The 19,205-nt window shown below is 45.5% G+C and overlaps 2 protein-coding genes and 1 pseudogene across 6 annotated transcripts; 1 reads left to right on the top strand and 2 right to left on the bottom strand.

The window, feature by feature from the left end:
• Window positions 1-2,944: 2,944 nt before the first annotated feature.
• LOC123056132 (receptor protein kinase TMK1) lies at window positions 2,945-3,619 on the bottom strand. The gene has a single exon (XM_044479854.1). It carries the CDS (start codon window positions 3,617-3,619, stop codon window positions 2,945-2,947), a length of 675 nt encoding a protein of 224 aa, XP_044335789.1.
• A 442-nt stretch (window positions 3,620-4,061) lies between these two features.
• LOC123055275 (uncharacterized) lies at window positions 4,062-10,129 on the top strand. 5 transcript variants are annotated; one of them, XM_044479266.1, is made up of 13 exons: window positions 4,062-4,239; window positions 5,553-5,747; window positions 5,868-6,296; window positions 6,399-6,551; window positions 6,646-7,002; window positions 7,127-8,075; window positions 8,207-8,435; window positions 8,542-8,719; window positions 8,853-8,951; window positions 9,048-9,185; window positions 9,278-9,381; window positions 9,502-9,573; window positions 9,772-10,129. In XM_044479266.1, exons 6-12 carry the CDS (start codon window positions 7,226-7,228, stop codon window positions 9,557-9,559), a joined length of 1,656 nt encoding a protein of 551 aa, XP_044335201.1. In that variant the 5' UTR covers window positions 4,062-4,239; window positions 5,553-5,747; window positions 5,868-6,296; window positions 6,399-6,551; window positions 6,646-7,002; window positions 7,127-7,225; the 3' UTR covers window positions 9,560-9,573; window positions 9,772-10,129. The 5 variants fall into 5 exon arrangements, 4 of the variants coding, with proteins under 4 accessions (XP_044335201.1, XP_044335203.1, XP_044335204.1 ...); XR_006426567.1 differs by having other exon boundaries at window positions 4,063-4,239; window positions 9,278-9,394; XM_044479268.1 differs by having other exon boundaries at window positions 9,502-10,129.
• Window positions 10,130-10,985: 856 nt separating this feature from the next.
• LOC123056133 (protein FAR1-RELATED SEQUENCE 5-like) lies at window positions 10,986-13,490 on the bottom strand (annotated as a pseudogene).
• Window positions 13,491-19,205: the final 5,715 nt, after the last annotated feature.

Here is a 19,205-nt window from a genome sequence, read left to right on the forward strand (position 1 = left end):
ACCTTTACTACCTGTGTCGGGTTATCAAAACCACGTGTTTCTTCAATACGTGATGAATTAAGATCATATATTTCTTCGACAGGCGGTAAATTAAGACCATGTATTTGTTCAATAGGAGGTAAATTCTTAACATCTTCAGCTTTAATACCTTTTTCTTTCATAGATTTCTTTGCCTCTTGCATATCTTCAGGACTGAGAAATACAACACCTCTTTTCTTCGGAGTTGGTTTAGGAATAGGCTTAGGGGCTGGCTCAGGAAGTGCCCAATTATTTTCATTTGTCAACATATTATTCAATAGAATTTCAGCGTCATCCGGTGTTCTTTCCCTGAAAACAGAACCAACACAACTATCTAGGTGGTCTCTGGAAGCATCGGTTAGTCCATTATAAAAGATATCAAGTATTTCATTTTTCTTAAGAGGATGATCAGGCAAAGCATTAAGTAATTGGAGAAGCCTCCCCCAAGCTTGTGGGAGACTCTCTTCTTCAATTTGCACAAAGTTGTATATCTCCCTTAAAGCAGCTTGTTTCTTATGAGCAGGGAAATATTTAGCAGAGAAGTAATAAATCATATCCTGGGGACTACGCACACAACCAGGATCAAGAGAATTAAACCATATCTTAGCATCACCCTTTAACGAGAACTTAAATATTTTAAGGATATAAAAATAGCGAGTTCTCTCATCATTAGTGAACAGGGTGGCTATATCATTTAATTTAGTAAGATGTGCCACAACAGTTTCAGATTCATAGCCATAAAAAGGATCAGATTCAACCAAAGTAATTATATCAGGATCAACAGAGAATTCATAATCCTTATCAGTAACAAAGATAGGTGAAGTAGCATAAGCAGGATCATATTTCATTCTAGCATTCAGAGTTTTTTGTTTAAGCTTAGCTAATAATTTCTTAAGATCACTTCTATCATTGCAAGCAAGAAAGTCTCTTTTAGTTTCTTCATCCATAACATAGCCCTCAGGCACAACAGGCAATTCATATTTTATTAGGGGGAGAGTCTTCATCATCACCATCATCAATATTATCAGTTTCAACAATTTCACTCTCTCTAGCCCTAGCAAGTTGTTCATCAAGAAATTCACCAAGTGGCACAGTAGTATAAAGCATAGAAGTAGTTTCATCATAAGTATCATGCATAGCAGAAGTGGCATCATCAATAACATGCGACATATCAGAATTGATAGCAGAAGCAAGTTTAGGTGTCGCAAGCTTACTCAAAACAGAAGGTGAATCAAGTGCAGAGCTAGATGGCAGTTCCTTACCTCCTCTCGTAGTTGAGGGATAAATTTTTGTTTTCTCGTCTTTCAAGTTCCTCATAATGACCAGCAGATATAAATCCCAAGTGACTCAAAGAATAGAGCTATGCTCCCCGACAACGGCGCCAGAAAATAGTCTTGATAACCCACAAGTATAGGGGATCGCAACAGTTGTCGAGGGTAGAGTATTCAACCCAAATTTATTGATTCGACACAAGGGGAGCCAAAGAATATTCTCAAGTATTAGCAGTTGAGTTGTCAATTCAACCACACCTGGATAACTTAGTATCTGCAGCAAAGTATTTAGTAGCAAAGTAATATGGAAGTAATGGTAGCAAAAGTAATATTTTTGGGTTTTGTAGTGATTGTAACAATAGCAACAGTAAAGTAAATAAGCGAAGAACAATATGTGAAAAGCTCGTAGGCATTGGATCGGTGATGGAGAATTACGCCGGATGCGGTTCATCATGTAACAGTCATAACATAGGGTGACACAGAACTAGCTCCAATTCATCAATGTAATGTAGGCATGTATTCCGAATATAGTCATACGTGCTTATGGAAAAGAACTTGCATGATATCTTTTGTCCTACCCTCCCGTGGCAGCGGGGTCCTAGCGGAAACTAAGGGATATTAAGGCCTCCTTTTAATAGAGTACCGGACCAAAGCATTAACACATAGTGAATACATGAACTCCTCAAACTACGGTCATCACCGGGAGTGGTCCCGATTATTGTCACTTCGGGGTTGCCGGATCATAACACATAGTAGGTGACTATAGACTTGCAAGATAGGATCAAGAACTCACATATATTCATGAAAACATAATAGGTTCAGATCTGAAATCATGGCACTCGGGCCCTAGTGACAAGCATTAAGCATAGCAAAGTCATAACAACATCAATCTCAGAACATAGGGGATATTAGGGACAAACCCTAACAAAACTAACTCGATTACATGATAAATCTCATCCAACCCATCACAGTCCAGCAAGCCTACGATGGAATTACTCACACACGGCGGTGAGCATCATGAAATTGGTGATGGAGGATGGTTGATGATGACGATGGCGACGGATTCCCCTCTCCGGAGCCCCGAACGGACTCCAGATCAGCCCTCCCGAGAGGTTTTAGGGCTTGGCGGCGGCTTCGTATCGTAAAATGCGATGAATCCTTCTCTCTGATTTTTTTCTCCCCGAACACGAATATATGGAGTTGGAATTGAGGTCGGTGGAGCTCCAGGGGGCCCACGAGGCAGGGGGCGCGCCCAGGGTGCAGGCGCCCCCCACCCTCATGGACAGGTGGTGGGCCCCCTGGCCTTGATTCTTTCGCCAATATTTTTAATATTTTCCAAAAATAAGTTCATGGAGTTTCAGGTCATTTCGAGAACTTTTGTTTCTGCACATAAATAACACCATGGCAATTCTGCTGAAAACAGCGTCAGTCCGGGTTAGTTCCATTCAAATCATGCAAGTTAGAGTCCAAAACAAGGGCAAAAGTGTTTGGAAAAGTAGATACGACGGAGACGTATCATCGCGCCGCAGCACCGGATGGCGCTGAAACTCGCGAAGGGCCATCCAGCCACTTCGGAGTCGAATTTCAAGGGGAGGCAATGTACTTGTTTTTTGTAGACATGATGATGACGACGACGATACGATGACGACGATACTTCACCGGCCATCGGCGGAGGTGAAGGACTCGGCGAACCCAGCAGACCAGGTGGGGATGCTGCCCTTGCTGTCCTCGAGGCTCAGGCTTAGGATACTGTAGTCGGTCATGCTCGCCTCCGACTCCTGCCACTCCTTCACCATCTGGACCAGCGGCAGGTCCAGGCCGATGTCCGTGTAGTCCTCGGTCTCGCTGCTCGACGGCTTCCATTTCTCCACCATCGGGCCTAGCAACGTCACAACATGCCCCATGTCCGGCTGCCACAAGGGCTCTCGGGAGGTGCAGTGCCCGGTGAGCTCCGCGATCACCGAGATGCTCTCGAAGATCTCGTCGGTGATATCCAGGGTAGGGTCGATGGCTGCCCTGAACTTCTCTTCGTCCTTCCTTATCTGGCCGAACCAGGAGGCCAGATACCGGGGTTCCTCGTCGATGCGTCTCTCGTCGATGGCGGTCATTCCGGTTATCAGCTCCATCAACACCACCCCAAAGCTGAAAACATCTGTTTTTGTTGCGATTTTCCCCGTCGCTGCAGTGGTGATGTGCAACAACTTATCAGCCACACATTCAGGAATCATGATAAACATAAGTAACATGAATGCCCACCACCCTCCCCGGTGGTGCCCCATTGGCCCAAAGGCACACTGTCGCCGGCATTTGGCTGCGCCGCCCGCCCCCATCGCCGGACCTAGGTCAGGGAGGAGAGCGCAGGGTGAGGGGAACAGAGAGTGAGAGAGAGGAAGAGGGGCCGCCAGCGTTTTCGTTCCGACCGGACCGGTCAGAGTAACGGCCGTTTTCGGTTGCGCCGTGAGCGCGTTGGGACACGTGGCCTGACCGGTGGGCCCAAGTCGTCGGAAAAACGGTTAAAATGCTAGTCACTCGAGTTTTGAGTTTTTTGAAACAGCCATCCCTCGACTTGGTAGTTATCAGAGAAAAAAATTTAATAGTTTTTTGGAACCCTAACTAGCTTTATGCTATGGGAAAAGCTAACGTGCAACCGGCCGATCATGCGCGCCGCGTCCGCCGGCTCAGCGTCCGTTGGATCGTCTCTTTGATCAGACGGACGAGAGCGTCCCCGCTCCCACGACACACGCGTTCGTTTTCTGAAACCGACCGCTTCGCCCCGACCATTTCCTGAAACAGAGCCGTTGTTTCAGGAAAACACCCCTGCAGCTGAAGCCGCAGCGTGTGCTCGCTGGGTTGGGGATCTGGGAGGGCGGCGGCGCGGCCGGGGCGAACCTACCGCCGTGACGACGACTTCGTCTTCGGGAGCAGCGGCGGCCGCCGACAACCCAAGCAGGTACGGATCTCCCTCCGGTGATTTCTCCTCCTTTCCCCCATTTTTTCTGGCCACCGCGAGCACCTTCCCCACGCGCTCGCCAAGCTCCGCCGCCTCCCGTCCCCGCCCTCCCCGTGGCTCCTCCTCCCGCTGCTCCTCTCCGTCCTCCGCCTCCGCCGCCCGCCCCACCTCTTTCCTGCCCACCTTCAACACCCTCTTCGTCGCTGGCCCCAGCCCCCTGTCGCTCCACCGGCAGCTTCTCCTAGTGAGCCGTGGTGGTGGGTTTGTGGCGGGTTTGTGCTCCCGTTGCGGTGGTGGTGGTGGCAGTGAGCCGTCGCGGCGGCGTTTTTTGGTGGGTGATGATTTGTGGTGCTGCACTGCTGTTGTAGGATTAGAGGGGTGGTAGTTTTGTACTAGGAGGAGGAGGTCGCCGGTGTATAGTTTCTGCTGGGGTTGTAGAGTTTCTGAATTTTTGCAACTCATAACATTCCTAACTGTCCACACAACTCCCCATTCCTAACTGAAGATTATCAGCAGTTGCAGAATACAACAGTTTCAGTTAAATGTTCTTCCAGCACAGTTTCAGTTTCAGTTATGTTTTCCCCAAACAGACTAGATTCAGATTAGCTTCTAGCATCTTTACTGCAGGCATAATGCAAATACCAACTGTTTCCATTCAACTCCTTCTAGCATCTAATACTACAACAGTCCACACAACTCCCAAGTCCTAACTGAAGATTAGCTGCAGTTCCAGACAGTTTCGGTAAATAGGAGGTAGGAAGTTAGCAATGGCGCGTCTCACCCGGCGTCCCGGCCATGACGATGATGATGTCGAGGGTCTCGTCGCTGTGGGGCAGATCGGCGAGCAGTGGGGTAGGGCGCCCGTGCGTACTTGCCCCTGAAATCCCTTCATGTGTTATGTGAATTTTTTGTAGTAGTGGATTGCGTGTAGCATCATAGATTATGTTTCAGATTTGACAGAACCACAATTTTCCGCAACAGTCTATGAAAAATGCTGAGAGTTGTGAGAGCTTGCTGGTGTTGCATTTTTTGGAGTTCATTATAGTTCATTATTGTTCACATGAAGATGGTGAGACTTGTGAGAGGTTTGCTAGTGTTTCCTGTCTATTTTGCTTGTATAGCTAAAATGGATGCACAAGCTATGCGAGTTGCACGAATGAAGGCAGTAGTTGGTTTCCTGGAGCCTATTGTTTTATTTCCTAGAGCTAAAATGGATAGCTCATTTATTTTATTTATTTTTTTCTCATTCTTGTAGTTGTGTTTCCTGTAGCTTCATAGCATCAAAGCTCGACTTATTTTTGTTTTTTTCGCAGCATGGCCATCTACCAAACCCGATGGTCAGCAAAGCGGTTGCGTGACATAGGTAATTCCATCCAAGGGAACAAGAGAGATGTACTAAGCAAGTCTGGCTTTGGGGATTTGTTGCACATATCTCCTGTGCCTCCTCCGCCAGAAGGGCTTATGGATTTCGTAGTTATGAGTATCGACCCCAAGGAGCGTCTACTCAGGTATGTTTCTTTTGAGCATCTTCGTTTAACCATGTGTTTTTTCTGTTTTCAGTATGTTGATAGCATTTTTCTCTTTTTTTGCAACATCTACTAATTTCCTTTGTTTATGTTTCTATGTAGGATTAATGATCGCAAGGAAATACACTTCACAAAAGACATGGTTAAGAAGATTTTCAATGTCCCTTCTGGTAGCAGGCCGCTAGGATTCGGCAAGAGGGGCAAATCAGATTTCCGAAATGTGTATTTGGATGGTGATAGGTCTCCGATAGCCACCACAGCAGCTGTTCTATCAAAAGCGGATGATGACGATGAGGATACCATTAGTAGGTCATGGGTTTTACTCTGCTTATCATTGGTCCAGCTCCCGGGACAGGAAACATGGTGCGTCTTGATTATCTCCACACCTTGCGAGACATGAGTGTTGTCCATGAATTAGAATGGGATGAGCATATTCTGTCCGATGTGATGAAGGAAGTTAAAAAGTACCAGGATAAGAGGTCTGAAGGTAAAGGGAAATTCCTGATTGGTGGCTGTCTACCAATGCTTCCGGTACAGACCATCATTCCCATAACAATTCCATATTCTTTTCCAGGACAGCAAACTTTTACAGGCGCTCATGTTTCTTTTTTCTTTTTGTTTGTGTGTTTGCAGGTAATTTACATGGACCACCTTGACATTCCAAGAGGATGCATAGTTGATCATACCATCGACTACTCACTGCCACGAGCTTGTTTTGTTCATGAAATGGACTTCACCGCTGTTGTTGCAGTCGACACACTAGATGATGGATTTGGGAAGCGCCCTGTAAGTATCTTCTTTTTTTTCATTTTTTGGACACATGACCTTTTGTTTTTCTTTGCAAATTTCTAAATCCTTGTTTCACTTTTTTCAAATGCAGTTCAGCTCCAATACACCGTATGCAACACCCAAGTTTCTGTCATATGTAGATCAGCTTACCCAAAGATCAATACAAGGCAGTGTCACAGAGGATCTGCCCGAAACAAATACCCAAGGCGGAGATGTTGCTTCCGCAACACCCATTATGGATGTGCCGGAGAGCTCGCACACACAAGCCAATCCACAAGGGGGAGCTGATGTGGGCTCTCAAGAACCACCTAAGGGTGGTATGGAGGGTACTGATGGAAGAGAAGAGACTGTGCACGAGCCACCTCTGGATAATATGGGCGGTGGTGATGGTGTGTGCGGATCTTTGGAGGAGTGGCTACACGCATTGTCTACATTCTAGGAGTTAGAGGTGAGAGCCATACAACATTTCATTGCATCCGTATCTTGCTTGACTGCCATGTCAAAACTACTTACTAACAACTAATGTTCATTTTCCCGCTCTCATCTTTTTTTTTGTTTTTATGCATTCACAGCTGCCCCCACATCTTCGTGACATATACAACAAGCACAAAGAGCTACATGCTACAGAACTTAATGCCGCGTTGAGCTCATTTGGGAGGGCGTTGCAGGTCATGTATTGCAAACGTATGGGCCTAATGTTGTCTGAGGCAGTCGAAGCTGGATCCAGAAGGGATGAGGCCAAAGATGAAGTGGCAGATGTCACTTTCAGTGTATCAGGAGCTCCCACAGCAGGCATGTGCGATGCCATCGAATTGTTTCCGCAGCAGCCTAAGAAACCAGATGGTGTGCATGGGACTACAGCAACCGCTACAGCCAATGCCACCAAATCTTCTCCGCAGCAGCCTAAGAAACCAGATGGCGTGCATGGGACTACAACAACCGCTACAGCCACTGCCACTGAATCTTCTCCGCAACAGCCTAAGCAACCAAATGGCGTGCATGGGACTACAACAACCGCTACAGCTACTGCCACTGAATTGTTTCCGCAGCAGCCTAAGCAACCAGAAGGCAAAAAGAGTGGGGATCCAGCAGTTGAAGTGGATCACACAAACGCTATCCCAGGAAAGAAGAGAGACCACATCAATGGCAGTGTTCATGGCAATGTCAATGTTCATCGCAATGCCAAGGGAGAAGATTCTTGCAGCAAGGTAAACATTGAACAGAAGTCGCCTCGCAGCCCAAGCTACCCATTTGTGAATTTGACAAGGAGGCCAGGGACACTTGAAGACGGGCCTTCATTTGGCTTATTTGAACCTAGAAGTGACGACGATTTACTGTTTCAGGATCCGCCACAAGTTAGTAATTCACCTGCACGATCATCTGGTCTATTTGATGTGGACTCTTTCTTGGAGATTCGAGCGAGAAGTCCTTTGTTTGATAGTTCTCCTGGCAGTTCAACTGGTCCAGTTTATGATGTGACCCCACTCGCAACATACCCCCCATTATCGACAGGCCCTGCAGGTTTTTACAAGTCATCCCCGCAACTTTTTGTTACGCAACATATCATCATCTGTTTTTGAAACTTTAGTACATCAATGCTCCAATCTGTTACTCACAAGTTCTTATTGCTTTCTCCTCCTTTTGTGTTGCAGAAGCAGGTGTTGATGAGACAAGAGAGGAGGAGGAGGTGGTTGAAGTCAACAGCGGGCAAAGCCATGATGGGAAGAAGCCTACACTTAAGAGAGCTGCACCGGCCGCACCAAGCGCACGCAAGTTGCAGAAGATGAAGAAGATAAAAGTTGATGCAACAGAAGATGCGATATACCAGAGGTACTGCTGTACCAATTATCGTATAAAGGACCCACCCGAAGGCGAGCCTCTGTAAGTGTTTTTTTTGCACTTTTTATATGTGTGTTGAGAGAAAAAAATCCATCCATTTTTATCGACACCTCCTAACTGAGATACTGTTTCTTTTTGCAACAAACAGCCCTGCATTTATCAGGATAGGTGGTTTCGATATTTCCTTCAAACATTTCAGTAATGGGCTCAAAAAGCGCGCACATTTGAACAATGAGGTGATGTCACTTTACATCGAAAGTTTCAACATTGAGCAGACGTACAACTCAACCAAGCCAAGGAAGTTTGCGTTCTCACCACATGTTGCTGTGAGTTAACTAACATGTTTTTGTTTGCTTTTTTTGTCACTTGAGTTTTCCACCCGCAACATAGTAGATTTTTACATGATAGTTACTAGCTTTTCACCTTTTTGTTGTGACCATTTTTTTGTTTTTCATACAGACCAAGCTTTGTGTTGATCCAAGTTCATTCAAGACAAGTTCCTGCATTAGAGATTTGACCAGGGTCTGCGAGAAGAATGACATCGTGAAATTTGATCAAGTAAAGCTCTAGTTCAACTATCGTATATAGTGCAAAGTTTTCCTTGTAGCGCAACAATGTTTCCATTTTATTTATCTCATTTTTTAATTTTTGCAGTTGTTCTTCACCATAGTCCAGAGAGACCATTGGGCAGTTGTTGTTGTCAATTTCATGAAAACACAATTTAATGTCTCTGACTCCAGGAGCTTAGACCCTGACTACGTCAGCATCCTTGAGAAGCCTTGCTGCAACCTGGTATGGTGTTGAACACATCTTTTTTTATACAATTTTTCCTTTTTTGTTTTTTCAAATCAATGTTGCGGTACTAATCAATTCGACATTTCCAGATAACAAACTTCAAAGCACTGGTCACAGAATTTAACCCATGGAAGCAAGATTTTGGCACATTTCAGATGTCCAGTCCACCAAGCTACCCGCAGCAGTCAACATCGTACTATTTTTATGTATATTATTCATTTGTGGTTTTTCGCAACTTTACATCCTGTTTAGGAAGCATTTTCATCTTTTTGTTGTGATCTCATGTTTCCTCTCCCTCCTTTTTCCATGGCAGATTTGATTGTGGCATCTTTGCTATTCTATACTTGGAGAATTTAACTGCCAGGGGATGAAGCCATTCAATACAGTACAACTCGGACTCATTTATTTTTATTTTTCTTCTTTTGCAACCTATGAAACACTAGTAGTAAATAAATTCTAGCAGTCAACTACTATCATATATTTCTGAAATTTTATGTTATCACCCACCTTTTTTTCATCCCCTGCTAGTAGTGTCTCACAATGTGTTTTTTTTGTGTTTTTTTCTCTTGTTGTGTATGCTCAGATTCAAACTCATTGCTCAATGTCCGGAAGTACATTGCGGCGAAGCTTTTCAAGCACCCTCAAAACACCCTCAACTCAGAGGACGAGCTTCAAGCTTTGCTGAAAAACTCATAGATTGATGCCAACCGCAACAAGACACATCTCTAGTAGTTTAGACCTTTTTTTTGCGGTGCATGTGTGTGCGAAATGTTTGTAACCGAGCTCTCTAGTAGTCTACGAAACTAAAGTGTTTCGGAAGTAGAATGTGTCATGCTGGGGCATGCCCCCTTTCTCCCTCATTTTTGTATGCTGGAGACATGCTGTTTCACTACTGATCTGGTGTTTTTGCACACATATATATAATGTAGACATGATTCCAATGGCAGTTGTTACCTTTTTCCTGAAAATGTGTTCTTTTTTCTGCACACTGGTGTTGTATTCGAGCCATTTGTTGCATTAGAAATCTTTTACTAGAAAAATGTCGAAATTTGCTATAATGATCGTCATCTCCGTAACATTTTTGTTACTTACACTAGCAAAATGATGAACTGAAGGCATTTTCTCATCACAACATCATGTCCCTGTAACATAAATACATCTTATAACATCACCAAAATGAAAAGTGCTCATGTTCCTGTAACATGAATACATCATGTAACATAACCAAAATAAAAAGTGCCCTTCCTGTGAAGATCATGTTTTCATGTAACAGGAATACATTATCTTTTTTTCCAACCTGTGAGACCACACAAGCTTTTTTTCCCGCAATATGGATTAATATGGGATGTATATGCATAGAAACAGTGAGGTTGTATGTCCCAAACCCAGGCAACTACATGGAGCAAACATAACACAGGTTGCAAATTGAAATTATAGCTTGTACATCATCAATTTTGCAAAAAAGAAGTTACGAATGTAGCTCAAACACAGGGAGCAAGTACATCTTGCTTAGGAGATGAAACAAAACACCCAAAGCTGGCTGATGGGGGATCTTCTCCCAAATGAAAAACATTTTTTCTTAGGAGGATCTTCCTCCCTGTTTCTCTCATCTTTTCTTTCTAGAGCTTCAGCTGCGTTGCTTGGGTAATGTTTGGGTCACTTGCCATCACGGCTCTCATGTATTGACAAGCTGGGACTGCATGTCCAACCTCAGAGCAGAACTGGCATTTAGGGGGTGCTGCCGCCGCCTCCGTTGCAACTTTTAGCGGCCCACATGTCTGAATATTATGTCCTTCTTCATGGCAGTACTTGCAGCGGACAATCCTTTTTCCAGCTCTTGGCTTTACTGTTGCCGTCGGCTTCTTCTCTTGTTGCTTCGCCTTCTTTTTTTGCTCGTCGTCTCGCTGCTCTACCAGTGTTCTTTCTCTTCTCTCTTTTAGTTGGCCGACCTTTCTTAGGGACACGAGCTGGGTTTTGTAGCATCTCTGAGCTTTGAGCCTGTGGTAGGTTGTCATTCAATGTTCTCGTTGCGGCAGTGGGTGGTGTTGGGGGTTCACTCTGCTGCGTTGCTTGTTGCCCTAGCAGCGCTCCTCTCTTTGCCGCTGCTATGGCAGGCTCAAGAACTGTTATTGCTTCATCTTATATCTTGTAGGCATCATCGTTGCAACATGCATTAGAGGCGAGCCATGTCAACCTTCGACATAAGGAGTTGTATTTCAGTGTGTTCGTTGAGGGGTGCCCGAAGTCCAGCAATCGGTCAGTCCTGCTCATGCTTGTTGTGGCTGCTTCAGACCACCTCTCCAACAAGTATTGTTGCGGAATTTCTTGAACATTCACATGCACCATTGCCCTTATTATATGTGCGCAAATCAGGCCATTCATCTCAAAGTAGTGGCAACTACATTCAAACAACCCTTCATCCATCATAACATGCACAGAATAGAGTTTTGGGTTCTCATAGGAGCTTGCCTTTAGCTCAAACAGCAGGCCTTGCCCTTGATACTCAGTGTCTTGGTTGATAACGAAGCCGGTAGACGCGATCACCTGCTTCTGGAACTTGCCAAAGACGCCACGGGTGTAGTAAGCAGCAGCTTGGCGCTCAATGTTGTACCTGCAACATCACAAGAAGCAGGTCACAAACCACATCACACAGAAACTTGGCCCAACAGCAATTTTTTTCTTTTTTTGGTAAAGCTCAAAAGTGTGTGTACCGAGAGTATAGTGGCGGAGCTGTTGTTTCACCAGTGAATCCAGCATTGTCTCCACGATCAAGCATAGTTTCTTGGCACATTTCATATTGCTGGACAAACCTCCAAACGGAATCAGCTGGACGAATCAGTGTCTTGAAATATGAGTTAAGCCCCTCAGACCTGCCCGTTGTGCTTGTGAACGGGAAGAATTTGTTCTTGAAGTACGCTGGAGCCCACATATGCCTTGTTTGCCACATGTTCTTCATGTGTTTGTTCTCAGCCACTTCAAAACAATGCAACATGTGTTGCCATGTTTCCTCAGACTCCTCAATGGTTTCTGATTGATTGATACAAGTGTAGAACACATCTGCAAACGCTTCATCTCTGCTCAACAGCCTCCTCAACATGGTACGTGCATTGCTAAACACATGAAACTTGCAACACCTATGGCAGTGTTTGGCAACACATCCTCAATAGCTGTTGCCATCGCTTTGTCCTGGTCGGTCATGATGTTTGTGGGATGCTCGTTATCCATTGCAACCATCCACTGCTGGAAGACCCACTTAAATGTTTCAATACTTTCATCCGGCAACAAGGCACACCCGAGTGCAATGGTCTGGAGATGGTTGTTGACCCCAACTATAGGAGCAAATGGCATATTGTATCTGTTGGTGCAGAAGGTTGTATCGAAGAACACACAATCTTTATATTTCGGGTACAACGCCCTTGTTCTCCCATCAACCCAAAACAAGGCAGTCACGGAGTTTGTTGCAGGATCCTTTTGTTTCGCATAGAAAAATTCTGGATTCTCAGCTTTCCTCCTCTCAAAGTACTCGACTGTCATATCCATGTCTCGGAATGTTAGCCCTCTTCGGAGCTCTGCATGTTCATTCGAAACATCTCTCTTCACATATGGGAGTATCCTAGTGTCACCTCCATGGACCCTGCCAAGGACACCCATGCAATCTGAATTTGATAGGTTCACATCATGCAACGTCAACAAGAGCTGGTAATCCTCGGCAGGTATACTGCGGTGCGACCGGTAGTACCTAACACGCTCCGGCTGTTCCAGCAATGGATGTGTATGCTCCGCAACAAAATAAGTCACTGTCCATCTCTCCTCTCTCAGCCCAACAATCATGTGCGCCTTACAATCATGGCGGAGCAGCCTGTTCTTTTGACGTTTTCTTGTCACATCCATTCCTTCACTAGGCTGCCTACTGGAGTTGCTTTTTTCTGTTGCAATGCTCTCCGATGTGCTACTCGTTTCCGTTTTATCGGGCTTTCTGGCATGCACACACCCAAAGACCCTTTTGATCAATATTTGATCCTCTTTCTTCTGGCCTCTCTTCTGGCTGAATTTTGAGGAAGATATATGTGTCCCGAACCCCAACTTGAAGGCATAGTCATTGTAGAATTTTCGAGCATCCTCAAGTGTGTCAAATACCATGCCAACATAGGGTGGCAGTGGCTGTGATGAAACATCTCCATCATCTGAATCATCTTCGATTGCATCTTCAGCAAACAACAATCCATCTGAATCTTCACCACCACAAACAGAAAAATTGCCTTGGACATAGCTCCCTTCCCCTTCAGTTCCATGTTCCTGCATCAGAGTTGTTGCGCAATAGTCATTTTAATCTCTCCATGGAATCAGCAAAAAAATCATGTTTCAGAAATTCAGGTACCACACAGAAACATGCAATATAATCAAACCGACAGAATTTCTACATGTGCAAGGGGTCCCATGAACATGCAACATCCACATTCAAATCACACAGTTGGAGCAGGGCATTAACAGAAACATGAAAACATACACAATGAAATGAAAGCGGAAGCATTAACAAGTTTCATAAAATTAAGAGCAAGGGGGCAACTAACCAATGAAACCAGAGGCATCAGCCAATGCAACTAATTTTTCTGAGTCTCATGTTGCATAGATACAAACAGGTAGGACATGTTGAATAGAGTTCTCCGCGAGGCCTTCGCGCGCCTGCCGGACCTACGGGATCTCCTAAGCTGTGCGGCCACGTGCAAGCACTGGCGCCGCCTCATCGCAGACCGGGACTTCCTCCGCCACATCGGTCTATGGCCGGAAACAGCGCGCCGCCCGAGCGTCCTCGCCGGGATCTTCTCCCAGAACTCCACCGCCTGGGCCCAGCTCCCGAGAAAAAACGGCAACCTGTATGCGCCACCGACGTTGCTGACCCTCCTAGCCGGTCTCACCATGGATGATCCAACCTTCGACTCGTTCCGTCGTTCGTCACCACTGACGACGACGACATGCTCTTCGACCTCGCGAGGCCCCTGGCGGCGCGCCGCGGTCTCCTTCTCGTGCGTGTCGTGGCACCTTCCTTGCTTCGAGACAACACTGCTGGTATAAGCTCCATCTGGCAGTGATCGACAAGAGGACCACACATCTCCTCCCGCCGCCTCCCTTCGACATGACTGGGTGCATGGGTTGTAGTCTGAAGGGTTGTGCGATTATCACCGCTAAAGACCATGCTGCTGGTGATGGTGATTTGGTGGACCACAAGCCGCCGACGTTTCAAGTGCTACTGATTTACAATGACGACAGCAATGAGTATATGTGGGCATGCACTTACTCCTTCGGCTCTGAAACGGCCGGCGGTAACTGGAGTGCTCCGGTCAAGTGTCATGGGGCTTCAGAGCTCACCAGGTGTGGGCCACGTGCCGGCATTGTCACCCAGGGCGGTACTGCGCATTGGGTATTCATGGATGAGAGAAGCCGAAGCTACACCCTTCTTAACATAAGTGCCGCCACGTCGCAAGTCTCTTCGATTGAGATCCCGATCAAAGCTGTCAACACTACCGTGCCACGACCACCGATCCCATGCATTGTCGGCGAAGAAGGAATGCTTTCATTTGTTACTGTAGGAGACCATGGCGTGGCAGATCTTTGGACCGAGCAAAAACAAGATGATGAAGGCGACATGGTCTGGCAACACTCTGAGCTGGCAAACCTAGGGAGCGAGACAATAGGCATTGTCTTCTTTGCAGAGAGCAGAGGTGCTTTACTCGTCCAACAGGGTGATGCCTTCTCCATTGTCGACCTCAGTTGTAAGGAGAAGACACCAGTGCACCTCAAGTACGAAAGAATAATGCCGTCAAGGGGAATACATCAGTTTCTAGTCGACTCATGTACTAGCAGCTGCTGCCACGGGCACAAAAATGGTGGGCAGTGTGGGCACACGCCGCCGGTGCTATTCGAGATGGATATATTGGGCTTTTAGTAATCCGTGCTCTTCTCATGTGGGTAAGATAATACTCCCTCCGGTACATATTAATTGTCGCTCGAATAGATGTACTATCTAGCACATGGTTATGATTTAAGTGGACAAGATGGGAGTAGATTGGTTAAGCGCACTACTGGAATTTTTCTCTTTGCCGAGTGTTAGGCTCTTTGCCGAGTGCATTATATCGGACACTCGGCAATAGTATCTTTGCCGAGTACCTAACTCGGCAAAAACGTGAAACACGGCAAACATGCACTTTGCCGAGTGTTGTGGATAAAACACTCGGTAAAACAACAAAACACGTCAAATAGGGCTTTACCGAGTGCCACACTCGGCAAAAGGGGTTCTTCGCTAAATTGCATGATTTCGGCTGTACAGGTTGCATACAACCTGGGATGAAGATGGTCCAAAAATCAAATTTGTTCGTTTTGAGGAGACAGGCAATTTTCATGTTGAAAACTTTTTCATTTAATCCATATTAATTACACTTTTTGGCATGCTAAATATCAGTATAGTCTCAAATGACCAAGGTGATGGCCATATTCATTGCATAGTTTATTATAATGTTCCCAAATTAGACACATAGGTGCATCTTAACATTACAAACAATGTTGCTAAACAGAGTTTCCTACTTTTTTGTACAAAAAAAATCGATTTTCATTTTCTTAGTGTCAAAATTGGTTGTTTTTTGTGAAGCAACTACAAAAATCAGGGTGCAAAATGGCACCACCATAATTATCACAGTAAGTAGACCATATTTTATGCACAATTCCCAAGTTTCATGGATTTTCTAGTTTTCTAACTGCTTTCGCACATTTAAATGACTTTATGTCAATTTCCTGAAAGTAATTCAAATTTGAATTGCAAGTGTGTGATCGCTCAGTCATAAAAATTAGCAAAAAATATTTCTAGATACACAAGTAGTCATTATATGGGAGAACCACTTAGAGTTTTGTGAGATTCAACCCTTTGTGATGAATAGCCATCTTGACCATCGTGACCCCGTGTTGGAAATAATGAAAGAAAAAGAATACAAGTTTAAAAAATGAAATCCTTTCGCATGGAGTCCTTTTATGTGTACTAGTTGCAAGGAAAAATACCAAACTTTCAATATTATAAATTTGAAAAAAAAATCCTTCACAAAACGGGCTATCGTGTATGAACATTCACGGCTTTCAAGCCAAAGGACCAAGGTGATGGTCATATTCTTGCATAGTTTATTATAGTGTCCCCTAATTGGACAGATAGGTGCATCTTGACATTAGAAACAATGTTGCCAAATAGAGTTTTCTACTTAAAAAAAAATCAATTTTCATTTTCTAAGTGTCCAAAATGGGTATTTTTTGTGAAGCAAGTACAAAAATCGGGGTGCGAAATGGCACCACTCCAATTATCACAGTAAGTAAACCATATTTCATGCACAATTCCCAAGTTTCATGGATTTTCTAGTTTTCTAGCTACTTTCGCACATTTAAATGACTTTATGTCAATTTCCCGAAAGTAATTCAAAATTGAACTGCAAGTGTGTGATAGCTCAGTCATAAAAATTAGTAAAAAATATTTTTAGATACGCAAGTAGTCATTATATGGGAGAACCACTTAGAATTTTTGTGATATTCAACCCATTGTGATGAATAGCCATGTTGACCAATTTGACCCCGTTTTAGAAAAAATAAAAGAAAAAGAATACAAGTTTAAAAAATCCAATCCTTTCACATGGAGTCCTTTTATGTGTACTATTTGTGAGGAAAACTACCAAACTTTCAATATAACTAATTTGAAAAAAAAATCCTTCACAAAACGGGCTATCGTGTATGAACTTTCATGACTTTCAAGTTAAATGACCAAGTGATGGCCATATCCACTGCACAATTTTTTATAATATGACCAAATTAAACATACAAGTGCATATTGCCATTACAAACAATGTTGACAAATAAAGTTTCCATCTTTTCTGTAAAAGAAAATTATTTTTCATTTTTTAAGTGTCAAAAATGGTATTTTCGTGAAGCAGCTACAAAAAACAAGGTGCAAAATGGTACCACTCCAACTTTCACAGTAAGTAGACCTTATATTATGCTTTATTCCCACGTTTTATGAAAATTTTAGATTTTTTGCTACTTCGACAATTTAAATGACTTTATGCTGATTTTTTTAGTCAGATCTTTTCCGAGAGCAACACTCGGTAAAGTGTGCCTGTCTCTGATTGGTTGAAATCCAGTGCCATGGCAAGCAGACAGCCACATATCTCGTATCTCCTGCTCTCTCTGCATGCATCAGAACCACACACGTCTCTATCACAACAAACACAAACACACATGCATGCCACGCACAGCCACACACACACACACACCTTATCTTCTGTCCCTCTCATCTTTCTCACCGTCTCACACATCCACACTCCCGTACACAGGCACACAGCCATGGAGAACTCGAAGCACGCCGGCGGAGGACTCGAGCAGCTGCAGCAGCCTGCCGGCGTAGTGCTTGAGCACCTCCAGCTTCAGGTGCGCACCGTTCGTTCTCCGGCTCGCACGCATGCCATCTCTCAAGCAGCAGCTAGCAGCACATTTGCCGGCGGCCGGCCACCAAGCTCCCTCATGCACGTAGCAGCGAAGCAGCTGATGCGAGGCGGCTGCAAGCGGCAGCACATGCACACGGCGGGAAGGCAGCAGCTCACCAACCACACGCCGGCGAGTGGTGGCGCCAACAACCACCGACGCCACGAGCCACATGCGTCGTCGACGGCGCCACCAAGAGCGACGGCGAGGCTCATGTCACATAGACGCGTCTTCTTGCTGAGCAGCAGCACCCGCACGCTCCGGCAAGCCAACAACGGACCGGCCAAGCTAGCACACAAGCAGCGGACCGGCTAGCTTGGCAGAGGAGAGCGCATTGCTCAAACGGTTGACTAGTTGTCTGGATCCCCCCTATGATCACCGGGGCCCACTGTAACTTGCGGGCATGAATCGGGACGTCGCCGTTGACGGCGGCGTCTTTTTTAAAAAATTTGCTGAACATCTTTACCGAGTGTACAACTCGGGAAAGCCATCACCTTTGCCGAGTGCAACTGTACCAATTTTTGCCGTTTCTGTCGTCCGTTAGTTATGTTTCAACGAGTCCCAATAGTTGTCGAGTACCACAAAAAACACTCGGCAAAGGCATTGCCAAGTGCGCGATGGTTGGTTCTCGGTGAAATTCTATTTGCCGGAAGGCTGTACTTTGAGTGTCCTTTGCCGAGTGCAACACTCGGCAAAGGTTTTGCCGAGTTTTTTTGGGCCTTCGCTGAGTGTTTACGGCACTCGGCAAAGCCGTCGATTCCAGTAGTGAGCTTATCTAGAACAACAAGCATGGTAAATTTTGGTGATACCTAATTAGCTAGTTTTAGGATGGGTCAAATAGTACATATTTTATGGAGATAGATTGATGTGGTTGGATTCAACGAGAGAAAGGATATTTATCTCCATTGAGCTAGAGACATAGCTGTCACTAGTAGAAAACAAGGCTTTGGTTCGGGCCTGGCCAGCCCATTAGTCCCGGATCTGCACGAACCGGGACCCATGGGGGGCATTCGTCCCGGTTCATGAGCCTAGGGGGCCGGCCGGGGCCTCGTGGGCATTGGTCCCGGTTCATCTGGACCCATTTGTCCCGGTTCTAGGCACGAACCGGGACCAATGGTCCTCCCTCCTGGCCCACATACATTGGTCCCGGTTCGTGCCTAGAACCGGGACAGAAGGGGGAGCTTTAGTCCCGGTTCCTACCACGAATCGGGACAAATGAGTTGCCTATACATACCCCATCGCCGCAGCAGAGCACTCCATAGTGCTCTGTTTTTTCTGGCCGACGAGGTGAGGGCATTTGGGTGCTCTAGCTCACCTCCTATGCACATGAGGTGTTCGATGAAATGCCCGAGCCACACTAGTTAAGCTTTCTCCTCTCGAAGCTCGACCTCCGAGCTCCATTTTTCCCGAGATTTGTCTAGGTTTAGCGGTCCGTCACGCCCCGTCCCCGTCTTCACCGCCGTCGATCGCCCGCGCCGATCTCGTCGCCGGCACCACCGTGGTGAGCCT

Source organism: Triticum aestivum, chromosome 2D, assembly GCF_018294505.1.
Source record: "Triticum aestivum cultivar Chinese Spring chromosome 2D, IWGSC CS RefSeq v2.1, whole genome shotgun sequence".
Classification (NCBI taxonomy): domain Eukaryota; kingdom Viridiplantae; phylum Streptophyta; class Magnoliopsida; order Poales; family Poaceae; genus Triticum; species Triticum aestivum.

Bases quoted from the DNA above. Each gene is read 5' to 3' on its own strand.
- LOC123055275 (XM_044479265.1), top strand. From the start codon at position 7,226: ATGTATTGCAAACGTATGGGCCTAATGTTGTCTGAGGCAGTCGAAGCT. The intron at 8,436-8,541 runs GTAAGTGTTTTT...TGCAACAAACAG, and splicing joins CCACCCGAAGGCGAGCCTCT to CCCTGCATTTATCAGGATAG. The intron at 8,720-8,852 runs GTGAGTTAACTA...TTTTTCATACAG, and splicing joins CGTTCTCACCACATGTTGCT to ACCAAGCTTTGTGTTGATCC.
- LOC123056132 (XM_044479854.1), bottom strand. From the start codon at position 3,619: ATGGGGGCGGGCGGCGCAGCCAAATGCCGGCGACAGTGTGCCTTTGGG.